The sequence below is a fragment of the Pollicipes pollicipes genome, unplaced genomic scaffold (assembly GCF_011947565.3).
Source record: "Pollicipes pollicipes isolate AB1234 unplaced genomic scaffold, Ppol_2.1 Scaffold_3087;HRSCAF=3621_pilon_pilon_pilon, whole genome shotgun sequence".
NCBI lineage: Eukaryota > Metazoa > Arthropoda > Thecostraca > Pollicipedomorpha > Pollicipedidae > Pollicipes > Pollicipes pollicipes.
In genome coordinates this window covers 9,529,867-9,553,007 of record NW_023596225.1, presented here as the reverse complement: position 1 = coordinate 9,553,007, position 23,141 = coordinate 9,529,867, and the positions used below count along the sequence as shown (strand labels likewise).

General features: G+C 56.4%; 1 protein-coding gene across 1 annotated transcript; it reads right to left on the bottom strand.

Annotated features, from left to right (window-relative positions):
• Positions 1-2,873: 2,873 nt before the first annotated feature.
• Positions 2,874-18,992, bottom strand: LOC119090537 (F-box/LRR-repeat protein 20). The gene is made up of 10 exons (XM_037213353.1): positions 18,861-18,992; positions 12,535-12,602; positions 12,086-12,215; positions 11,079-11,242; positions 9,667-9,821; positions 7,864-8,003; positions 6,987-7,178; positions 5,874-5,975; positions 5,235-5,447; positions 2,874-3,325 (listed from the first exon to the last, which is right to left on the bottom strand). Exons 1-10 carry the CDS (start codon positions 18,888-18,890, stop codon positions 3,218-3,220), a joined length of 1,302 nt encoding a protein of 433 aa, XP_037069248.1. The 5' UTR covers positions 18,891-18,992; the 3' UTR covers positions 2,874-3,217.
• Positions 18,993-23,141: the final 4,149 nt, after the last annotated feature.

Genomic DNA, 23,141 nt, shown 5'->3' with positions numbered 1-23,141 from the left:
TGCTACAGTGTGCAGAGTCGGGCGTTCTGTGAGACTGGACAGGGTTGGACGTGGCTGCTACAGTCGGCGGAGTCGGGCGGTCTGTGGGACTGGACAGGGTTGGACGTGGCTGCTACAGCCAGCAGGGTCGGGCAGTCTGTGGGACTGGACAGGGTTGGACGTGGCTGCTACAGTCGGCATAGTCGGGGCGGTCTGTGGGACTGGACAGGGCTGGACGTGACTGCTGCAGTGTGCAGAGTCGGGCGTTCTGTGGGACTGGACAGGGTTGGACGTGGCTGCTACAGCCAGCAGGGTCGGGCAGTCTGTGGGACTGGACAGGGTTGGACGTGGCTGCTACAGTCGGCATAGTCGGGCGGTCTGTGGGACTGGACAGGGCTGGACGTGACTGCTGCAGTGTGCAGAGTCGGGCGTTCTGTGGGACTGGACAGGGTTGGACGTGGCTGCTTCAGTCGGCATAGTCGGGCGGTCTGTGGGAGTGGACAGGGTTGGACGTGGCTGCTACAGTGTGCAGAGTCGGGCGGTCTCTGGGACTGGACAGGGCTGGACGTGACTGCTGCAGTGTGCAGAGTCGGGCGTTCTGTGGGACTGGACAGGGTTGGACGTGGCTGCTACAGCCAGCAGGGTCGGGCAGTCTGTGGGACTGGACAGGGTTGGACGTGGCTGCTACAGTCGGCATAGTCGGGCGGTCTGTGGGACTGGACAGGGCTGGACGTGACTGCTGCAGTGTGCAGAGTCGGGCGTTCTGTGGGACTGGACAGGGTTGGACGTGGCTGCTACAGTCGGCATAGTCGGGCGGTCTGTGGGACTGGACAGGGCCGGACGTGACTGCTGCAGTGTGCAGAGTCGGGCGGTCTCTGGGACTGGACAGGGACTGGACGTGCTACAGTCAGCAGAATCGGGCGGTCTGTGGGACTGGACAGGGCTGGACGTGACTGCTACAGTCAGCAGAGTTGGGCGTGGCTATCTGAGCGAAACTCCGCAGGACTGGGCGTGAATGACTGAGCACGACCGGGCACTAGTAGCCGCAGGACTGCGCATTACTGAGCGGAACCGAACTTGACCAGACTCAGCACGACTGGGCACTGACATCCCCGCACGCCCAAATTGTGCATCAAATCGGCATTCGTGCCATCGGCAACCGTCTGGCTGCAAAACACGTCCGATATGCCAGGACCGACAACCCACACAAACACCATATTGCCAATATTCATTTCAAATCATAAATGATTCTAATCCGAAAGCGAGTATCACCATGCCTACCGGGGGAGCGACACAGGGTGGCCGCCCGCGCGGCGGACCGGGCAGCTCGGCCCTCACTCGCGTCACCATATACATATCACAATAAAAGTGTCTACGGACGCACACACAGCACACGCACACGTGGTCACGGACGGCGGCCGCCCCGCGTCCGAACGGCCCCGGCCGGCCCGAAGGGCAGCGGGCGGGGCCAGCGACAGCACCCGAGTCCGGGACAGCGGGCGCGCGGCCGGGACGAGGCGCCAGACTGGCGGGACCGCAGCGCCCCGCTGGGTGAGCGCCAGACTGGCGGGACCGCAGCGCCCCGCTGGGTGAGCGCCGACACCGCGGCTTGCGGGGCCGCCGCGCACGGCCGCGGCGGCGCCCGCGCCCGCCGCACGTGCCGAAAGACCGCGCTATGGATGATTGCATGTGAGAGGCGACACCGAGCAGGCGAGCGCAGGCCGGGGCGCGGCGGCGGCGGCTGCGGGCCGCCGCGCGCCCCGGCCGTCTCCGGGTTAAGTACACTTATATGGGAGGGGGGGACCCGGGTCCAGCGGCGAGCCAGCTGCGCACGTCAGCTGCCGGCGGCGCGCGTGGCCGCCGCCCCTCAGGGCGCGCGCAGGCTGCAGGCGCGTCCTTGGTCCCTGGTGCGGGCCGCGGGCCGCTCACGTCGGGACGGGACGCACGGGCGCTCACACTGCCATCTACCGGCGGAGGGGCCAACGACACACCGAATCGGGACGAATGCCCGCAAGCTGCCTCGCGAAATGCCCTCACGGTTGACACGTTATACGCGGAGTAGATCATTTGACACCGGAACGTTTCACAACATCCAATCTCGCTCGCGTGTAGCACAAGATACATAGTTCAAGGACACGAAGTTGCAATTAAAAGCAAACAAACGTAGTGAAAGCACGTAATATGCCACCAAAGCGTAACAGTCAGACCTATCTCTGAAGCACTCCATGCGACGCCGCGGCTCCCAGAAGATCCGGGCTCGTCTCACCACAGCCAACATCCAGCAGCAGCACCAGCAGCAGCAACAGCAGCGTACAAAACAGGCGCACCCACCGGCCGCAGAGCGCGCCGACCCTCTCTCCCTGTCCGTATGTACACGCCGAGGCTCCCTGCTCGCTCGCTCTCTCTCCGTACTGGACAGTGCGCGGCGGGGCACCCGTCCGCGCCGGCGGCACTCCGGCCGATCCGCCGCCGCCGCCGCCGCCGCCGCCGCCGCCGCCGCCGCCGCCGTCCGCTGCGCACCGGCCGCGCCGCCGTCAACTGTGCAGAGACGGCACCACGCCGTCCGCGGGCCGCGCCAGAGTGCGAAGAGGCCACCTGCGAGTCTGTGCACGCACCACGCCACGCTCCGCCTCACATGCCACACGGACGTCAGCGGCGCGCCGCCTCCGGTCCCGCGCTCCGTGCGCGACGCGTGCCCTCGGCGGCGCCGGCGGCTCGGCGGCGGCCGCTAGCCGGGCAGCCGGGCGCACACGGCGTACGCGCGCGACGTGTGCCCTCGGCGGCGCCTGCGGCTCGGCGGCGGCCGCTAGCCGGGCGGCCGGGCGCACACGGCGTACGCGCACGACGTGTGCCCTCGGCGGCGCCGGCGGCTCGGCGGCGGCCGTTAGCCGGGTGGCCGGGCGCACACGGCGCACGCGCGCCGCGCTCGGTGGCCGTACGTCACCTGGTAGCTGATGGGCAGGATCAGGTACTGGTCGAGCCCCGGCCGGCCGCCCAGCTTACGCAGCCAGACGTAGTAGGCGTGGAAGTGGTCGGCGACGGCGGCGCGCCGGCGCGTCAGCCGCAGGAAGCGGCCGTGCCGGTCGTGGCCGAACGAGACGCGCAGCCGCGCGGCGCGCAGCACCGCCTCCAGCGGGCCCGGCGCCAGCAGCAGGTACGCCGGCTGCACGAAGCCGCCCCAGCGCACGGCGCGGTACCGGCCGCCGGTCGGCCAGCCGCAGTACGGAGAGAGCCAGTTTCATAAGATGATGCAGCAGCGGCAGTAGCGCTGTCGGGAGCCGCCCTGCGTCGGCGGCGGCGTCTGCGGCGCGAAGTACGCGTGCACGTTGATGTTGGGCAGGTGGCTCTGCGGACGGCGCGGTCAGATCAGGCCAGTGGCGCTGGCGCTGGGGCGGGTCAGTTCGGAGGCGCTGAGGCTGGGGCCGGTCAGATCAGGTCAGTGGCGCTGGCGCTGGGCGGGTTAGTTCAGAGGCGCTGGGGCTGGGGCCGGTCAGATCAGGTCAGTGGCGCTGGCGCTGGGCGGGTCAGTTCAGAGGCGCTGAGGCTGGGGCCGATCAGATCAGGCCAGTGGCGCTGGAGCTGAGGCGGGTCAGTTCAGAGGCGCTGAGGCTGGAGCCGGTCAGATCAGGTCAGTGGCGCTGGCGCTGGGGCGGGTCAGTTCGGAGGCGCTGAGGCTGGGGCCGGTCAGATCAGGTCAGTGGCGCTGGCGCTGGGGCGGGTCAGTTCGGAGGCGCTGAGGCTGGGGCCGGTCAGATCAGGTCAGTGGCGCTGGCGCTGGGGCGGGTCAGTTCAGAGGCGCTGAGGCTGGGGCGGGTCAGATCAGGTCAGTGGCGCTGGCGCTGGGGCGGGTCAGTTCAGAGGCGCTGAGGCTGGGGCCGGTCAGACCAGGCCGACGGGCCGGGGCACGTGTCACGTCGTCACTTAGCTGGCCCGAACATTATACGGCGCATATTGTTCCGCAAAAATATCGCCGGTATCGCACAATAGTTTCAGTTAAAAACGTACCTAATTTCTCTGATCAAAGATAAATAATTCTAGCACTATGGACGCATTATGAGGCGACGCTACGAGGCCCCATCCACCCACACACTTTCTGAAAACATCAAAAATGGATACTACCTTCCCATGATTTGGTGCCCCGGTCCAGAGCCCCCGTCCACTCAGCCACCCAAGATCCCCGTTCGATTAGCTAACGGGAGCTGCCGTCCACCCCGCCACCCAGAGCTGCCGTCCACCCGGGTCTCCCAAAGCTCCGTCCACCCGGCCACTCAGAGCTGCCGTCCACCCGGATCTCCCAGAGCTGCCGTCTACCTGGGCCTACAGAAGCTGCTGTGCATCTGGGTCCCCCAGAGCTACTGCCGCCCGGCCATACAGAGCTGCCGTCCATAAGGGCCTACAGGAGTTGCTGCCGCCCGGGTCTCCCGGGGCTGCCGCCGCCCGGGTCTCCCGGAGCTGCCGCCGCCCGGGTCTCCCGGGGCTGCCGCCGCCAGAGCCTCCCAGGGCTGCCGCCGCCCGGGTCTCCCAGGGCTGCCGCCGCCCGGGTCTCCCGGAGCTGCCGCCGCCCGGGTCTCCCGGAGCTGCCGCCGCCCGGGTCTCCCGGAGCGCTGCCGCCCGCCGCGGTCTCCCAGGGCTGGCCGCCCGCCCGGGTCTCCCAGGGCTGCCGCCGCCCGGGTCTCCCCCCAGGGCTGCCGCCGCCCGGGTCTTCCCGGGGCTGCCGGCCCCCACGGGTCTCCCAGGGCTGCCGCCGCCCGGGTCTCCCGGAGCTGCCGCCGCCCGGGTCTCCCGGAGCTGCCGCCGCCCGGGTCTCCCGGAGCTGCCGCCGCCCGGGTCTCCCAGGGCTGCCGCCGCCCGGGTCTCCCAGGGCTGCCGCCGCCCGGGTCTCCCGGAGCTGCCGCCGCCCGGGTCTCCCGGAGCTGCCGCCGCCCGGGTCTCCCGGGGCTGCCGCCGCCAGAGCCTCCCAGGGCTGCCGCCGTCCGGGTCTCTCGAGGCTGCCGCCGCCAGTGTCTCCCGGGGCTGCCGCCGTCCGGGTCTCCCGGGGCTGCCGCCGCCAGAGCCTCCCAGGGCTGCCGCCGTCCGGGTCTCCCGGGGCTGCCGCCGTCCGGGTCTCCCGGAGCTGCCGCCGTCCGGGTCTCCCGGGGCTGCCGCCGCCAGTGTCTCCCGGAGCGGCCGCCGCCTGGATCTCTCAGAGCTGCCGCCGCCCGGCCACCCAGAGCTGCCCTCCACCCGGGCCGCCCGGAGCCGGCGCGCCGCCTCACCCGGAGCCGTTTGATGCCGTTGCGCGTGATGAGCTGACAGTCGTAGAGGCCGATGCGCTGCAGGTTGTGGCAGGCCTGCAGGTGTTCCAGGCTTTGGTCGGTGATGAGCGGACAATTGTCGAGTTCGAGCACGGCCAGATGCTCGGTGGAGCACGGCCCCGTGCCCAGCTGCCGGATGCCCTCGTCCGTGATCAGCTCGCAGTGAGACAGCGTCTGCCGGGACGGGAGGGCGCGCCGACGTCAGGCTGCCGTCAGGCACGCCGCAAAAGGGGTCACGCTCGGTGCCGCCTTGGCGCGGGTGGCCGAGTGTGACACGCGGCGGGCCGAGACACCGCCAGCGAAGACAGCCGCATCGAGCGGCGGCGCCGGCAGGAGCAGACCACCGCGGACGTGCCCAGCCGCGTGAGACACCGGTGTGTGCGAGACGGCATCAGAGGCGTACGGGTGACAAGACACGAACATCGACGACATAACGCCATCTGGCGTTATCGGGGTCAGCCGCCACGCCATCATTCGTGTCCGGACGGCGACAAAAACCCAACGGACAGCGAGGGCAACAAAAACGCCGTAAGCCTGCGGCGAGCAGCCCGCATGCAGGGAGCGGCCTGGACCGCGGTCGCTCGGGCGGCGCCGACTGACCAGCGTCTCGAGCCGCGGGCAGTTCTGCGCCAGCGCCGACAGCGTCACGTCCGTGATGGCCACGCAGTCCTCGAGGTCCATCTTCTCTAGGAAGTGGCAGTTCTGCCGGCGGGAGACGCCGTCAGCCGGCGTGGCGTCGGCATCGGCCGCGCAGCGATCGTGGGTAAACTCGCGCACAGAGGACCGCTCGAACATTGCACCAGGCGATGCCGGTCACGGGTGTGCCCCCGCTAATCACTGCCCGTAACGGACCACCCGCGGTGGCGGCTACCTATTATAATCATTTATATTTTATAATTAGAATATACGGCTATCATAATTATATACGTTTACACATATGCGGCTGTCACTGGTGTTTTATGACGCCTCAGATGCCGGCTGAAGCCGTATCGCGCCATGTCTCTCTCTCTCTCTCTCTCTCTCTCTCCCTCTCCCTCTCCTCTCCCTCTCCCTCTCCCCTCTCCCTCTCCTCTCTCTCTCTCTCTCTCTCTCTCTCTCTCTCTCTCTCTCCCTCTCTCTCCCTCTCTCCTCTCTCCCCTCTCTCTCTCTCTCTCTCTCTCTCTCTCTCTCTCTCTCTCTCTCTCTCTCTCTCTCCGAGCTACCCCGAGGCCGACGGTCAGCAGGGGCGGGGGGGGGGGGGGCGGCACACCGGGCAGCATCGACCAGGCCCGAGACGAGTCACGGGCCACAGAAGAACTTGTGACCGGCTTTGCTTCGGCGGAGACCGGAGTCCAGCGGCGACTTTTTCGTTGATCGTGCTGTCGCCGGCATATCGACCAGCGCGCAGCCTGGCGCCATACCAGGACGAGTCAATTTCGGAAGAATCCACTTCACATTAGACTGCGTTAACACTACGATGTTGGAATTTCGATGGATCTAGAATTGCTCCAGTCCCGGGGGCCCCGCCTCCGTCTTTCCCGTCGAGATGGCCGCCTCCACAGACGTTCCCAGGCGCCGAGCCGGCCACGCCAGGCGGGCAACGCCGCGGTGACGACCCGGAGGACAAACACCGCAGCCGCCCGCGGTCCCCGGCTGCCGACGATCTCCCGGCGCGCGCGCGCGGGCTCAAGCCAGCCGGGGTGTTGCGGGCGCCGGCGCGGCGGCGTGACTGACCCTGGCGAGCGCCTGGAAGCCGGCGTCGGTGAAGTTGGCGCAGCCGGCCACCTCGACGGTGACGAGGCGCGGACAGTGCGAGGCGAGCCGCAGCAGCGAGACGTCGCGCAGCGCCGGACAGTTGGACAGGCAGACGTAGTGCAGCTGCGGGCAGCTCTCGGCGATGGCCGTCACGGACTGGTCCGTGATGCTCTGCCGGCCGCGGGAGAGGGGGAGGGGCGTCAGGCGCGCAGAGGCACGGGCTTCGAAGCAGGCTGCGGCAGGCGGCGTAGGTGTCAGAACCGCGCCGGTAAAGGGGGGGGGGGGCGACTTCAGGCAGCAGCAACCGGCCGTTGTGACTTTTTGGACATATATCAATTCAGTAAGCTGGGTGAGTAAAATTAAAAACCGACGGAAATCAAGTCGTTTAGGGCACAAGGAGTACCGTTTCTATATTTTCTACATTGTTACACGTCTGAGGAAATATGAGAGATTTTGTCAAGCCTTCAACTATTTTCGCTAATTCAATCCCACGCCCAGTATCGAAAACGGAGCCGCCCTTGACGAGCGCCTGTTCGTCCTTGACACCGGGATAACCCCAGCACGAACGCCGCCACTCGATTTGGCCGCGATGCCTGGAGCGGACCGTGAACCGCGTCACTCCGTCCGCTCCAGCCAGCCGCGAGCAGCGTCACTCCGTCCGCTCCAGCCAGCCGCGAGCAGCGTCACTCCGTCCGCTCCAGCCAGCCGCGAGCAGCGTCACTCCGTCCGCTCCAGCCGGCCGCGAGCAGCGTCACTCCGTCCGCTCCAGCCAGCCGCGAGCAGCGTCACTCCGTCCGCTCCAGCCAGCCGCGAGCAGCGTCACTCCGTCCTCTCCAGCCAGCCGGGGCCCACTTACATCACACCGCTCCAGGTTGACCACCTCCAGGTCGGGACAGTAGCGGGCCAGCTGCAGCACGGAAGCGTCGTTGATCTGGTCGCAGCCCTTGGCGATGAAGTGCGACAGCTTCGGACAGCCCCGCGCCAGGGCCTCCACGCCTGCGGCAGGTCGGCTCGACTCAGCACGGCAGGACCAGCTGCCGGCCTCGCAGGCACGCCGACAGACGCACATTCAAATGGTCCCACATGCATCATAACAGGTGGCCGTGCACACCTCTGCACTCGAAATGACCGGCCACCGCCGCTATTATGTTCAGAGATGTGGCGTGCGAGTCCTGATTCCCCTCACTCAGATGCTCAAGGGACTTATGGACACTTATACAACTATCCCTAGCAGATTTCTGTTTGACCTGAAACAGCCAGCCCGGTTATCCACATTCAAATACGCCGACATCCAAATACGCCACACATCCCTATACCACGTGTACACGGCTGCCCTCCTGAGATATCCATATAACGGCAGGTGGCTACATAAAGCAAAGAAGGTTAGTGAGTTCAGCGCATAACGTTTCATCACGCCTGCGCCGGTGACATGACTTGGAACGATCAGCATCCGGGAGGTGCACTTCATTGGCCGCTGACCGGGAGCAGCGGGCGGCCTCACAAGCTGCAGCTCGTCATCCGGGAGGTGCACTTCATTGGCCGCTAACCGGGAGCAGCGGGCGGCCTCACAAGCCGCAGCTCGTCATCTGGGAGGTGCACTTCATTGGCCGCTAACCGGGAGCAGCGGGCGGCCTCACAAGCCGCAGCTCGTCATCCGCGACGCACCGCGCTGATGCGCCGGCGCCGCCCGCCGGATTATGCCAACATGGGATTGCTTTCCGTTTAATGACCTCCGAGCCACGTAAGACACCTGGCGTGCCAGCGTTGACAAGGTAGCTCGCTGTTTGGGACAACAATGCATGCAGAGTGGCAACTGAGGACAACCGGGAACATTGGCGTATGTTCGGGTAGCGGACCTCTTCGGAGCTCGATCGCGTCCCGTCCCGGATTCAGCCTGGAAGGCCCTTTTGAGCAAGCTCGTAGGAAGATCCTATTACACTGCGTTCGTTAGAGAATCCCTTCGCTAAAACTTTGAAGGCTTCTAATTGTGTTTTCTGGTTTCCGAGCTTGACGCCGACTACAACCCTGAGGAACAATTGTTGACCTTGCGTCCCAATTTAGCATCCGCGAGCTGCTCTATGCTTGATCTCTTAATGGTTAAAGAACTGCATGGCGAGACGTGTCTACGCAGTTACAACGGCCAATACGTCACACGCACATGCAAAACAAACGACGGTAAGGGCACCCCAGCAAAAAGCACTCTCCATCCCACGCGCCCCCACCATCCCCTGTCGCGGTCCTGTAGCTGTGTCATCACTGCGTCACTCTCCGTCACATGCGCCCCCACCATCCCCTGTCGCGGTCCTGTAGCTGTGTCATCGCTGCGTCACCGTCCGCCGTCAGCGTCCACCGCACGCCGGCAAGACTTGGTCTGCGACGGGGCCGCTCGCCATCGGCGGGGCCGCTCGGCATCGGCGGGGCCGCTCGTCAGCGGCGGGCCGCTCGCCGTCGGCGGGGCCGCTCGCCGTCGGCGGGGCCGCTCGCCATCGGCGGGGCCGCTCGGCATCGGCGGGGCCGCTCGTCAGCGGCGGGCCGCTCGCCGTCGGCGGGGCCGCTCGCCATCGGTGGGGCCGCTCGTCAGCGGCTGGCCGCTCGTCAGCGGCGGGCCGCTCGCCATCGGCGGGGCCGCTCGCCGTCGGCGGGGCGCCGCCCGACTGACCGTTCTCGGTGATATCGCCGCACCACGAGATATTGATGCGGTGCAGGTTGGGGCACCCCTCCGAGAGGTACTTGAGCGACAAGTCGCCGACATTGGTCGACTTCAGGTCCAGCGTGTACAGGTTTGGACAGTGCAGAGACAGGCTGTGACAGGTGCTGTGGGCACAACACAGGGCGTCGGTTAACAGCGCCGTGCCGCCACCATACAGCACAGCTTAGTTTGTTCATAACAGTGAGCCACACACATGACCTAAATACACGAGGCACGCGGACTGCCTGTTGAACCAATATGGGGCTTGCAAATTGTACAATGAACATAGTGCAGTCACTCCTCATGCATTTCATTTTAACGTCCAGTCTGTAAACGCTTCGTCTTTAACTAGCGACCACCTGGAAAAGGCAGTAAAAGTGAGCTTCCGAGCTCCGAAGCCAGCTTCGCAACTGTGCACGGCAGATATACAGCTTGTCAGCATGTGCCAGCGAACCAACTCTACACATACTGAACGGAACAGATCTGTTATGTAGGGTCAGGTCACCAGGCTTTCATGGTATCATCAGCAAGGGCGCGCATGGCCATTGTCGCCTCCGCGTGCGTTAATCTGCTATTACTTTTCTGATTTAGAGTTGTTTTAGAAAGCCTTCATCGGCTGGTTCGACGTATGTCGGAGAGGCTCAGTCACACCAGGTCACAGGTCCGCATCTCGTCTGATGTCATCAGGTGTGCTAGGTCGCCGTCAGGGATCATAACGGGCCAACTTTTATGAAACAAACCAAATAATTTCTCGAGCACATCTGGAAAAAAATAGCATAGGGCCCTGACCCATGTCAAGGATTTGGCGATACTTAACGTTGTTTGAGTGACCTTTGACGTCATTAATCATTCCATGGTTACTACTTGCCGGAGAAATCAATTTCGTTTGAGTATGTGCTGGTTGACGGTCCCGCGCCGAAATAACGAGGCGGTGCCTCGCTACATCCGCCCCGAGCGTCGGGAGGCGACCCCAGATCAGGACCGGACAAAGCTCAGTGAACATACGTAATGCTTTGACTGCGCAAGCGATCAATCGATCATAGCGGAGCTTGACAGGATGGTGTCCTTTTGACTTGTGCTGCCGTGCGCAATGCCAGTATTTTTCTACAAAGTGATGTTTACGATTTGAATAACGATTGCTGATCTTCTTTCCAGTCGTCGGTTCTTGCCGTTCTGCCGCACTTAAAGAAACGCGTTTCGAACAGCACGCATATGAGGACCTGTGTCCTGCGGGCACCATGCGGGCTGACCTAGCCCGACCCAGCGTCGTCAGCCCTGACCTGCAGGGCTATGTTGCCTTCGGTCCCAATGCAGACGGGCTGGACAGGCCAGCGGGTCGGATCACAGGCCCTGTCCTCCACACGGCGCCGCCGTCGTCCCACCTGTCTGTAATGCGGCGGCAGTCCTGCAGGTTGAGGTCCTCTATGTTGTTGCACTGCTGCGCGAAGGTCCTGAGGGCCGGGTCGGTGACCCACTGGCATCCCTTGAGACTGAGCGCCTTCAGGAAGCCCCCGGAGCGGCGGCTGATGTTCTCGACGACAGCACCCTGGCACCGACGGCCGTTATCGAGCGACTCCGGTCGGTAACACCACGAAATCGGCGACGGTTTGCGATTGGTATACCCCTGGACAGATTGCAAGCGGGTGCTTTGCCTACCACTGAACTCAGTTGGTCAGAGCATCTGTGTCCGAGCCCACCCCCGGGTGCGGGGCGGCGCTCGCTAATAGGCCGTGAATGTGATGGCATACGACCTGTGGCAGCGGCCACTGAAGGTCAGATGAGGTCAGGGACGGCGCGGCCCGTGCAGGCTACAGTAGCACGCTGGACACTCGTCGCAAAGATCCGCCGTTGAACTGGGCCTTCACGACCGGAAAGGAGGGTCATGCTTGGCGCACCAAACCTTGCAATGCTTAGCGTGAGCTCTGATCCCAGACATCCATCCAATGAAACAGGTCCGGACTTAAAACACAGCACAGCGGTTCTCCGCTAATTACAAATACGGCAGCAGGAATGTGTTAGCCACACCCTCGAAATCCCCGGACCAAACATTTCCTCACGAAGTCCGGAGCACGAACACACGTTGAATGCAGACAAGCATCGCCAATCCGACAAACTGCACACTCGGGCTGAAGCACCCACTCCATGAAATTATGAAATTATATCACGGACGGCACCATCGCTCCGGTTATCGTCCTCGCCTGGTGTGTTAGAAAGTTAGTGTAACTAACACACCAGACGAAAACGGTGGTCTGGACAACCACTCCATCTGTGATAGTGATACCTCGTCTCAATCCTTCCGTAAATGGCTTGCGCAAGGAATGACATGTGCCAATCAAACGCACCGACGGTACGCGGAAAAGCGAAGCCAACGGGCGCCGGCGGCGCATACCTGCACATCGACCTGGAAGGAGAACAGATCAATGCGCTTCCAGTTGCTGCCATCGAGAGCGAGGATGTTCCAGTACTTGCAGACTTGAGCGCAGCGACACAGCGAAACGATGTCCAGGAAAGAGAATACTCTGGAAATGAGGAGCGAAACAGGTCACCCTCCAAAAACGACCGCTTCTAAATGCTTGAAAAAATCGAATTAGAAATGTACTCAAAGGTCAAGCAGTTTCGAAATCGTGCATCAGTTTGTCCTCTGTTGCTGGCTGCTTTATTGTCGTGAAATCCACGTAACCAAAACACTTTGATAAACAGCCTAATGAATCTACAACGGCAAAAGCTAGCAAGCAACATCCCAATGGTCAGCAGGCATCGCCTAATGAACAGGGCTTTCCTCATAGCCGTATCCCCTGCTATTATAATCGTCCAACTACTAAGATCACTAGCTCCTACCTGATCAGAACTTCCTTGGGCAATTTCTTGTTGATGAGCGCCTCGTCCTCTTGAAAGATTCGGGCAGGCTGCACGCAAAGAAACAGACTTACAGAACAGTGCAAGGCAGACGAAGGAAGTACAAAACAGGCCGTCAGCACTGGCGCTTGTTGGTTTGCCATATCCTACCCACTGTACGACCAAATAGGGTTAAGTGTTCTGGGCATGCACATCACATCGACATATCCATCAAGCGACCTTGTGCAACAGCAGCTTGTGCGGCAACAGTGTGAAACACACGAAGAAGAACGTGCCCAATACAGGAGGTATGACCGGTGAGCAGAACCTCTTGATCAAAGCACTGATTCACCGCTTTGACAAATACTTAAGGTAAATGCTCTTCAGCCTTAGCTGGGAGCGACACGACCTGGATATCATCGCCCAATATCTCCATTATTATGTATGTGACTGTTAGGATTATCAACGTCATAAGCCCCGATAGCATCAAGCAAAAACAAGCAAAAGGTCGGTTGCCAGTCTTGGGACACAGTATCTTGGCAACGAGCTAGATTCCCAATCATCCAGCTATAGCTTCCTTCGCCCAGATGGCCATGCTTGCCGACATCGACAATGGGTCATTAGACACAGCCTATACCCCATGGACAGTGAATGTCTATCGTTGCTATTTGAAGGCGTTGCTTCAGTGAAGCTCCACAGAAACCTGTTGCCACTAAGAGCAGGGTATTAGGTGCTGTATCGAATGGACCGATGTGACGACAAAATGGGTCTGAACTGAACCACTTCCAGATCATACATTTACGCTTGAAAGCCCAAGATCATCCAAATCGAATACTTCTTCCAGATCACATACTATAACTATTCCAGACCATGCACCTCATCGACTGAAAGTGGCAGGCTTCAGTATGCCCAGAGCGAGACAATTCTTCAGTAGCGCCACGCGCAAACTCGCGGGGGACCCACAGCATCGATGCACCTCCACTTACTAAGCTCGTGAAAGGAGCATAACCCAGCGAATTTATGCTCAAACTCGTATGGGTTCTCACGACGACGGACTTAATTTGTTTACGCTTGCGTATCATTTGCGTGGCCATACCAAGCACGTGTGTTACCACACCGCCTGTAAAAGGCGGCTCACTGATAAACGTTTTCTTTGCACAGCAAAACTGCCGTCTGCAACAATAGGACCTCATAGTGGCCTCTGCCAGTAAAGGGCTATTCACACACTACTCAATATATGTTTCCGACCTTTATGACCACTCCGGCGATATGACACGCGCAGTGCCACTCCCCAGGTCATCCCCACACACTTCAACGCTATGAAACATTCGCCTGAGGACACCTTCCACCTGATATTAGGATATACTGTATGAAAATACCAAATCTGCGCTAATCGCTTCACGCTCTTCCGCACAGCGACTCCTGTTTTGTCACTCACCCTACAGCAGAGGACGGGAATTGAAAACATACCTAATTTCAGTTCAGACTCTAGCATAGCAACACGGGAGTCTTATGCGACCACAGGTCCAGCCCAGGGGGGGGGGGGAGCACCCCCGCCCCCCTAGGACCCGAAAGTAATAAAAAGCGTGATCCGTTCTCGCTGAACTCAGCCCACCCACTATGAGTTCTGGTGGCACCCCGCCCGTGACCGCGTGATTATAGACGGCGCCGCAATGCAGGAATATCGAGAACTGTCCATGTGGTCTAAGAAACAACTCCTCAGGCTTCTAGTCCGCCAAACTGTTCCATGTTTGATGATGTTTATCCCATAGCTACCCGACCTGACAGATAAAAGGCATTCCACATCTCATTCTAAATCAGATGAACTTCGCCAGGCTGGCAGAGCTGCCTCAATCCAACCATCTGTCTGCAAACAACGACTGTAGTCCTGTAGTCCAGTCACGCCCGTTCAATATCGGTCCAAAATGGTGTGGATGACAGTTCATCTGGAAGGGCCAAGATAAATCGAAAACAGATGGATGTTGTCAAGGTCGTGGGGCAGCATCGGAATCGGACGATCTTATGTCAACCCCTGGCAGTAAATCTGCACTTCCTGCATCGATCCAGATTTAATATGTGAATAAGGTTGGTCGCGGCTAGCCGGTTTCCGGGTTGACTGCCTGCCGATCCGGCACTGGTGGCTAGCCGATCCGGCACTAGTGGCTAGCCGGTCCGGCACTGGTGGCTAGCCGATCCGGCACTGGTGGCTAGCCGATCCGGCACTGGTGGCTAGCCCATCCGGCACTGGTGGCTAGCCGATCCGGCACTGGCGGCTAGTCGATCCGGCACTGTTGACTAGCCGATCCGGCACTGGTGGCTGGCCGATCCAGCACCGGCGGCTAACCGACCTTGTCACCTGTTGCTGATCGGGCTAATGAGGGGGGGGGGGAGGGCATAAACCGGTTGGTTTGCCATGATTTTACTGTCTTTTCGACAATCCGAAAAATTTTCTACGCTGTGTCTAGCGATTTTACGATGAGGTTAAAGGTTATGTGTCAGTGCTTTGATTACGCACAAGTTTATGACTGACAGAATACCTATGCAATCATTTAGCACCTGTAGACATTTGTATCGCGGCTGAATGGTAAACTATCCCTGATCCACGGCTTGAATCAACGCGCATTCATTTCTCAACATCCCTCCAACCTCCCACAGCCGGCTAGCCACCATCTGCGGGTTAGTCCATTGATCGTCGGCTTGCTGGCTAGCTGGAAACTAGTCCTGCAGCACATAACGAAAAATTCAGATGTTGAAGATAAATAAATTTCAGTTTGCCTACCCGGCGGGGCAGCCCTAAGCTACCAGACAGTTCGGCAGTTTGGAAGGATCTTCATAGGCCTTTTGTTTCCGGATTTTTTTTCTTGTGTTAGGCTCCAAGAGGTTAGGATTTTTCCAAGCATGCCTGTGTGGCGCGGACTGTTCAGCGAGTGGGCGCCGGACCTGCCCCGTGTGGCGCGTGATGCCATGGACTCCTCCGATCTCCTCCTCCGCCATGGACTCCTCCGATCACACCCGCTTCTCCCACAGGTCTGAGGACCCGAGGCGGCGCGCTCATCGGCGCATGCCATCCGGTGTTTTCTCATCCGCGGGGCCGTCAGAGGCTCCTCTCGAGGGGAGCAGGACGCAATCTTCATCTCCGTCTGCAGTCTGAACTGAATGGCGCGACCCCGACGTCACCAAGGACGCCTAGGTGCACACATATCAGAGCAGCTGCTGTCTTCCTCGGGGCTTGTGAACGCAGCCCGCTTGAGCGGCTTGTCAGTTGCCTCCGCCGTTTTTGTTGGCATTCCTGCCTGATATTGTGCCGGGGGAGGAGCACAGAAGGCTCCGCTCTCGAAGCCGCTCTAGGAGTGTCACCAAGGACCTGGTCTTGAGAATTACAGCATCTTGTAGTGAAACATTTTGGGCTGTCAAAGTCCAAAAGTCCCATTACGAACATTTTCAGGGTCCTTCACGTATTTTCTGGACATCTTCTGGACCCAACCAGCAAAATGAATCCTAATGGCTTTCAAGTTGTTAATCTTGATTGTCGTGTAAAATGAGCCCATTCCAAAATTCTCTGCCGCCGTAACAGTACTGCCTCCCGAGTAAATCTTCAGTCGAGATGAGTTCCACACATTTCTCTTTCCTTGTGATATCACCAAAAGTTGGTGTCAAATCCATTAGTTAATCCATTTCATCGCTCTTATAACCTACTATACTCATATGAACCTCGTGTGACAAAAGGCTCAAGACTTTTGCGGAAAGTGCGATTCTTTCACCAAACGCGATCGTGGAGGCCTGGGCGTAGTTTCGCAAAATGAGTTGTTTTTTGTGTGTGTGGGGGGGGGGGGGCTGAGCAGTAGAAAATGGCACAACCTATGTCCAAATTATACCAAACAAACTAGTTTCTCCCCAGATTTGATCCACCTTCTTTTCAAAGTGTGCAGGGGAGGGGCTAGAGCCCCAACCTAACTGAACAAAAAATGAAACCTTTCCATGGTGGAGAAGTACTTTTTGCATCAAACAACACTACATCTAAGCTTCTCTGTGCCAGGTTTTCATCCTCGGATCAGTTGCCATCCTGCCAGCATGCCTGTGAGGGACAATGGACTACAAGTCTACCATCCTATTTGGTGATTTTGGGTAGTTTGGCCATCATGGTGTAGCAGCACCATGGCAGTCACACAGTCACTATTGACTCACCTGAGTTTGGCTGGGCTTGGTTAATGGTGATTATGATAGTTTGACCTTCACCTTATTTGGTTAACCTGAGTTAATTTTACCTCCATTTTAGTTGGTTTACTTAGTTTAGTTTGAGGCCCTTGAGTCTGTTAGTTTTCATGAAGTGTGGGTGACCAGTGGTAAATCCATCAGCCCATGTAATGCTTAAGGTTCAGATGCTCACTTGGTAACAGGTTTCTGAGGTTACATTGAGCTGGGTTTGGTTTACACCTTGTTACAATGTTGAGATGGGGCAACTGCTGTTCCTGGTGATCTCCCATGGGACCATCTGCACCAAGCAATGCTGGGATAACCTCATGATTAAGGTTTGGACAATGACTCAGTCTCTTTTGCCCCAAACTCATGCACCAAGAAGACAATGGACTCAGATTCAGACTGAAGGTTCTAGGATTCAGGATGCTGATCTGGACTCACTGTAGTGTGCAAAGGGCAGACTTTGGACTTAATTCTGATTACAGACATCATGACTTGAACTCCCATCCAATCTTTTGGACAGACCACCACTTGCTAGGCAACACATGCAGCTAATGGACTCAGGCTCAAGCCTTTGGGATTTGAGCACTATCTAAATCTCCTGGGACCAAGACTCAAGGATGGAGTCATAGGCCTCAACACCTTGCTGGGCTTGGACTCAGGAACATAATACTTGAAAACCTGATGTCACTTGTCATTCTACCCAAACAAACTCTATCTTAGCTCTTGCTTCACACCTGATTCAATACATGAAAAATTATGTTCTTACACTTGTTTGCTAGCAAGCAGGTATGTCACAACCAAGTGTGGTAAGGTTGGTCTAGTAAGTTGAACAAGATATCTGATTGCTTAATCTTGGAGCTTAACCTTGCTATGAATTTTCTTGTTTGTGTGCAATTAAAGGTAACTACAACAATAACATGCTTATCTTTCAATGCTTTTTACCCCAGACCTCAGGAAATTGTATGATCACTCTAAATATTTCCAGTGCTTATGAACCATTACAGACACCAAGATGCAATAATAATAACTAACAGCAAGTCCCAATGTTTTAATATATTGCACATATGGCTATGCCCTAGCAAAAACAGATGTGCTTTTATATTGTGAGATCCCTGAAATGTTCATAACATTTGCTGGACACATCCTGTTTTAGGACACCTGATGAAGAGCTCTGGGGATATTTGGTTTAAATGGAATGTAGACTGGGTGTAGAAACATTGATCCTATGTGCCAAGCAAATGCCTCCAGAAAAGAGCATGTTAACAAGCTATGCTTCAGGTGTGAGCCAGTTAAGAGCAGACATAAAATGGACCCTCAAGTACCAGAGAAATACATGTAATCAATATCCTTAAGAAAGCCCATTATGCTATTCCTAGCAAAGAACATGTCAAAAACATATCACATAGTAATACAACCATCAACTCAGTGCCTGTAACTTGTCACAGCTACTGCTTTATGCCGACAATGCCAGTTCTGGCTTAGAGATAATCATACTGGTGACATGGGTTCTCAACAAACTAAATCCCCATTTATTCTACTTGCATAAACAGCAAAATTGGCAGTGTTTGCATTTCACATTTCATTAGTTCAGAACAAATAAACCAGGAGTGACAACCATTCTCCTATCAAATTCATTTGGCTATAGCCATGTCAAAACTGGTTGGAGGCCTCCATATTTCACAAGACAGATGAGCACATGAAAAATTTTGTCTAACATATCTGTACAAGTTAGATCCCATCTATACAATACTTACACATCATTCATTGAATATCAATGTTACCATAGTTAGGCATGCATTAGATATGCTGAGCTATGCTGTTTGTCACAAAGCATGACAATAAGTCATTCATGGGTCACATCTGGAGGACAAAGAGCTGACAAACAGGCTCAGGAGATATGTCCTCTGAGCTTGAAGACAAAGACACAAAACAGGAATGGTGCCCCAACAGCCTTTTTATCATGAGTGTGTGACTTTCAGAACATCTGGTGGGGAGCCACACTGCATCATTCATTTTCCTCAGGTTACTGTGCAGATCAGCTGATTGAAAACACATTGACAGCGGGCGGCTGGCGATCATAACAAAGGCTATCGATTGTCGCCACCGCTGCTCCGCAAAGAAGTCCTCACCTCAGACCTGTGCCTGCCGTTACAGTGCATTATAGCTTGCCAGAATGAAGATACAGGCACATCGCTCGAAACTTCGCCGCCCCTGCACCCTCCCAGACCCTCGTTGGTGCCCCACCGCAAACTCTGCCCGCAGCTGCGGCTATGGGACCCGCGTCAAGGACGCGAGAGGAGCTGCGGCGCGCGCTACAATGGCGCACGTAAACAGATCGCATCACAGCTGATAGTGTGACGTCACAGACTGAACCACTCAGCGACAGCCCGCGTCGCGAGACCGGTGTCGACGACCGGTGGACACGCGGCATCGAAGGTCAAGGTCGAGTGCTTCGCTGTGCCTCAGGAAGCCACGCGACTTTTGAAGATGTGAATCAGCAGCGTGCCACCCACGTGTGATCGCGTGATAATACGGCGTCAGCGCAGGCGAGGACCGTGAGGGGGCCAAATCGCTAGGGGCGCGATCATGTCGATCGCCGACGGAGCGGTCGCTTAAGCGTCTCTTGACGTTCACGTGCATGGGTGAACCTGACGATTCCGCTGCGTGGCGGAAGGCATTATCAATGGTAAAGGGCCCTTCGATTTAATCGATTTCATAGCCTGGTGTCTGGACGCATGCTCGGCCGTGGGCAAAGGCAGCGGTTATCACGTTTGGAAACAGTCCTTCGGTGCTGCGCTCTCTCGTCGCTCTGACGATTTTCGTCCTCATCTCAGCGAGGGGCGGCGCCACCGAGTGACGCTAGCTCCTATACAATTTTGATATTTAATGTTGCGGCAAATTGTATGATTTACGTCCAATGTACGGAAGCATTGGATCTAAATATTCTCTATGCCCACAGCTCGCCGTCCCATCCCCAATCGTCAGCCGATGGCGTACCAAGACAAGTGGCCAATTGATGTACACCTGATGCTTTTTCACCGAATGTGAATAACTAGAATGCATTTCACCCTGTCTTTTTGCCGCCATGTTAAAAAGGCGAACGGTCAAAACGTGAAAAGCATGTTGGTGGCACGTCTTTGACGACGTGCAAATTGTAGAAATACAAACGGACCAAAATGTTAATAAGCCAACGACTAAATTGTCAAATAGATAAAAACCAATATTCCGAAACGGGCTATAGGCGAATGACAATTAGGAGAATGAAAATAACCGAATGCCTTTTCGCCGAAATACGAATCTGATGATCGGCAACTCGACAAATTGAAAATCACCAGATAATTAATCAGCTGAATGTCTTTCGCCAAAATGTGAATTAGACAAAATGCAGCTAGGCGAACGTGAATTCTTCGGGTGGTGCAATTGCCGACTTCCTTCTGTTGAAATGTGAATTGAGCTGAACGGTTGAAAGTTATTTTAAAAATGCCCTGTGGACAAGTTGTCTTAGGAATTTCAGTATTCCGCCTGATTGAAATGGCGGCAAAAACACACGTTCACCAAGTATCATTGTGTTAAATGCACTCGACAAAAAGACATTCGGTTGTGCCTTTCAGTTACTTGTCAGGATATCACCCGTAGCACGGCCCCTGTGCGTATGGAGAACATGCTACCACTGTGCTATTGTCATGTGACTGTAAATGTAGGCCGCTAATCACGTGTGAACCTGATTCGCTTCTGTAGGATGCATGTTGCACTGGCGTAAGAGCTCGGAACGTGGGCAGGGTCGGCCGTGGTTGGCTTACCCATTTTTCCGGAAAGTTCAGCAGGAGCCGTATATGGCGTTCCAGGGCAAAACACAAATCATGAAAGGTGTTTCGCCCACCCTCTTTTTAAGGAAGCCCTCGGTAAGACCTGCAAAACACCAGTAAGTGCGTGAAACCATGGATGGAGAAATTCTCCATCCATGGTTGCCATCGATGCTTGTATGCTCCAGGAGAAAACGGAATGAAAAGCATGGCAGCAGGCACTCTAACTTTGCTTGAAATGTAGTTAATGTTCTACGTTTCTCATTTGAAACTGGCTCCGCTCATGCTCTTGGCTAAACCGACGTTTTCCGATATTTTCCACCCATGCGTGAAAGTCGAGGTGCATGCTCATGACTCATAATCGAGAGCATTTTCCTGTGGCCGTGTCTTTTGAACTAAATGTGATCTGATGAAAATGAGGACTTAAGAACAAGAACAAAAACGTGATGGTTGGGTCGAAGTCAGTCGGGTTCGCTCATGCTAAGTGTCTCGGATGCTAAGCGTGATGAGAACAAGGCTGGTCAGTCACACGCCAAGGATTAAGTTGTAGACATCTAGAGCGGGCCAGATCAGACAACGAACATTCGGCCTAAACCCATCTACGGCCTTTAAGGTTTTCCTTTTTAAAACACACGCAAACACATCCAAAAGATAACGTAGGCTCGCTGCTCATTTCGGCTTTTAAATGTCTAAGCTATATTAACCCGCGCGCGGGCGGAGGGAGTTGACTTCCCTCTATGGTTTTTCAAGCACAGGTAGAAAAACAAACACTTGCAGCAATGCGAATTTTGGCATCTTTTGTAAAAATTTAAGCTTTGATCCACGAGCATCAGTGACCTAGGTCAGGTCAAAGAGGTCAACTTCAAAAAAACTTTGGACCATGCATAACTTTTGTGGTGCATTTTTCACTGTTCAAACTTTGTGTAGCAATAGAACGTGACAGTACCTACAGTTTGCATATTCTATATTTTTGGAAAATGTGAGTTCATTGGCCTGAAATCAGGCAAATTTCTATTAGTTTTCCGAAACTAGTGCAAGTTTGTATGTGTTCTATATGCTTTTGGTGTTGCGTAGGAGGAAAGAAGGCTGACTTGCATGCACAACCATCAAATGACCGCAGCGTACACGACCTTCGCCCAGGTCATACCCTAACTGTATGAGTACCTTCTGCAAAACGCATTCTGGCTAAAAATAGGCAATTTAATAAGGTAGGTTCAGACCCAGAATTCGACTACTCCGCTGAAAAGAAGTTGAGATATACTTGTAATGCATAATGAGGTCACAATAGGTTATGCAAGGTCATATGAGGTCATCTAGGGCCAATGACCTATGTTACCAGTAGCGGAGAGGCCAAATGTACGGGTGTGATGCGTGTAACAACCTTCTTATACGTTTGTGAAGGCGATGGCACATAATTTCATGCGTCGACGTGCCTGTTCTCAGTTTATTGCAAATACATGGTCAAGCGCCGAAGGGATTATGCATAATGTGGACAAAAGCTGCGCGATCTTGAGTACCTGTAGATGCACAGCACACTATTTCTGAACACAAACAAGTATTGCATTGGTAACGTGGACAGGGTTAGCACTCCAATTTTCACTTGGATGGCTTATGAATTCGGCTTAAGTTGACCTCAGATGACCTCAAGGTCACCCTAAACTGGCATTATTGCGTCTAGAATACTTTTGCTCCACAGCTTCACCTGATAAAATAAACTTGGAAGCACACTGTGAAGAAATGCATCGTTCTCATAAGTTACTGGCAGACCAATTTTGAATGGTGACCTGATATGACTCGACATTTGGCCTATAGTCAACAATTTGGGGAGCATTTTTTATGATTCAACGAGGCCTTTAAAACCGTGTATTTGATTTTCTCATACGACGTATGGAAGCTGGAGATCCCAGGGAAGAGTGAGTCAACTTCCCTCGGCTGGGCGCGGTTGTCTCAGACCCCGGCCGATCACGGGCTAAATGGCGCACAGTTGATCATAATTGTTCTTATCGCACAATTTCCTCTATTTGACTAATTTCGCGGTCTGTGATGATAAGGCGTTCTGAATATTATGCATTATATATATATATATATATATATATATATATATGATACAAATGTAATTTGCTCAGTCGGTCCATCGCTGTCTGAGTTATTCTGCCTGCTCACTAGGAGTGTGGCACATGGACTTTGGATATGCCGAGCAGCCGTCGCACGATATGCTCCCCGTCACGGACACGGGCGAGGTCAGCGTATCATGTCTAAGTGATCAACCGCCAGACGGTGCTGAGATGACACCGCCTACTGATCCATCATTCGCGCATTGGCACGTAGGGTAGGGACAGGGGCGCACGCACGTAGGGTAGGGACAGGGGCGCACGCACGTAGGGTAGGGACAGGGGCGCACGCACGTAGGGTAGGGACAGGGGCGCACGCACGTAGGGTAGGGACAGGGGCGCACGCACGTAGGGTAGGGACAGGGGCGCACGCACGTAGGGTAGGGACAGGGGCGCACGCACGTAGGGTAGGGACAGGGGCGCACGCACGTAGGGTAGGGACAGGGGCGCACGCACGTAGGGTAGGGACAGGGGCGCACGCACGTAGGGTAGGGAC

Bases quoted from the DNA above. Each gene is read 5' to 3' on its own strand.
- LOC119090537 (XM_037213353.1), bottom strand. From the start codon at position 18,890: ATGCACTGTAACGGCAGGCACAGGTCTGAG. The intron at 11,243-12,085 runs GTATGCGCCGCC...CGTCGGTGCCAG, and splicing joins CCTTCCAGGTCGATGTGCAG to GGTGCTGTCGTCGAGAACAT. The intron at 5,448-5,873 runs GTCAGTCGGCGC...CCGTCCCGGCAG, and splicing joins GCCCGCGGCTCGAGACGCTG to ACGCTGTCTCACTGCGAGCT.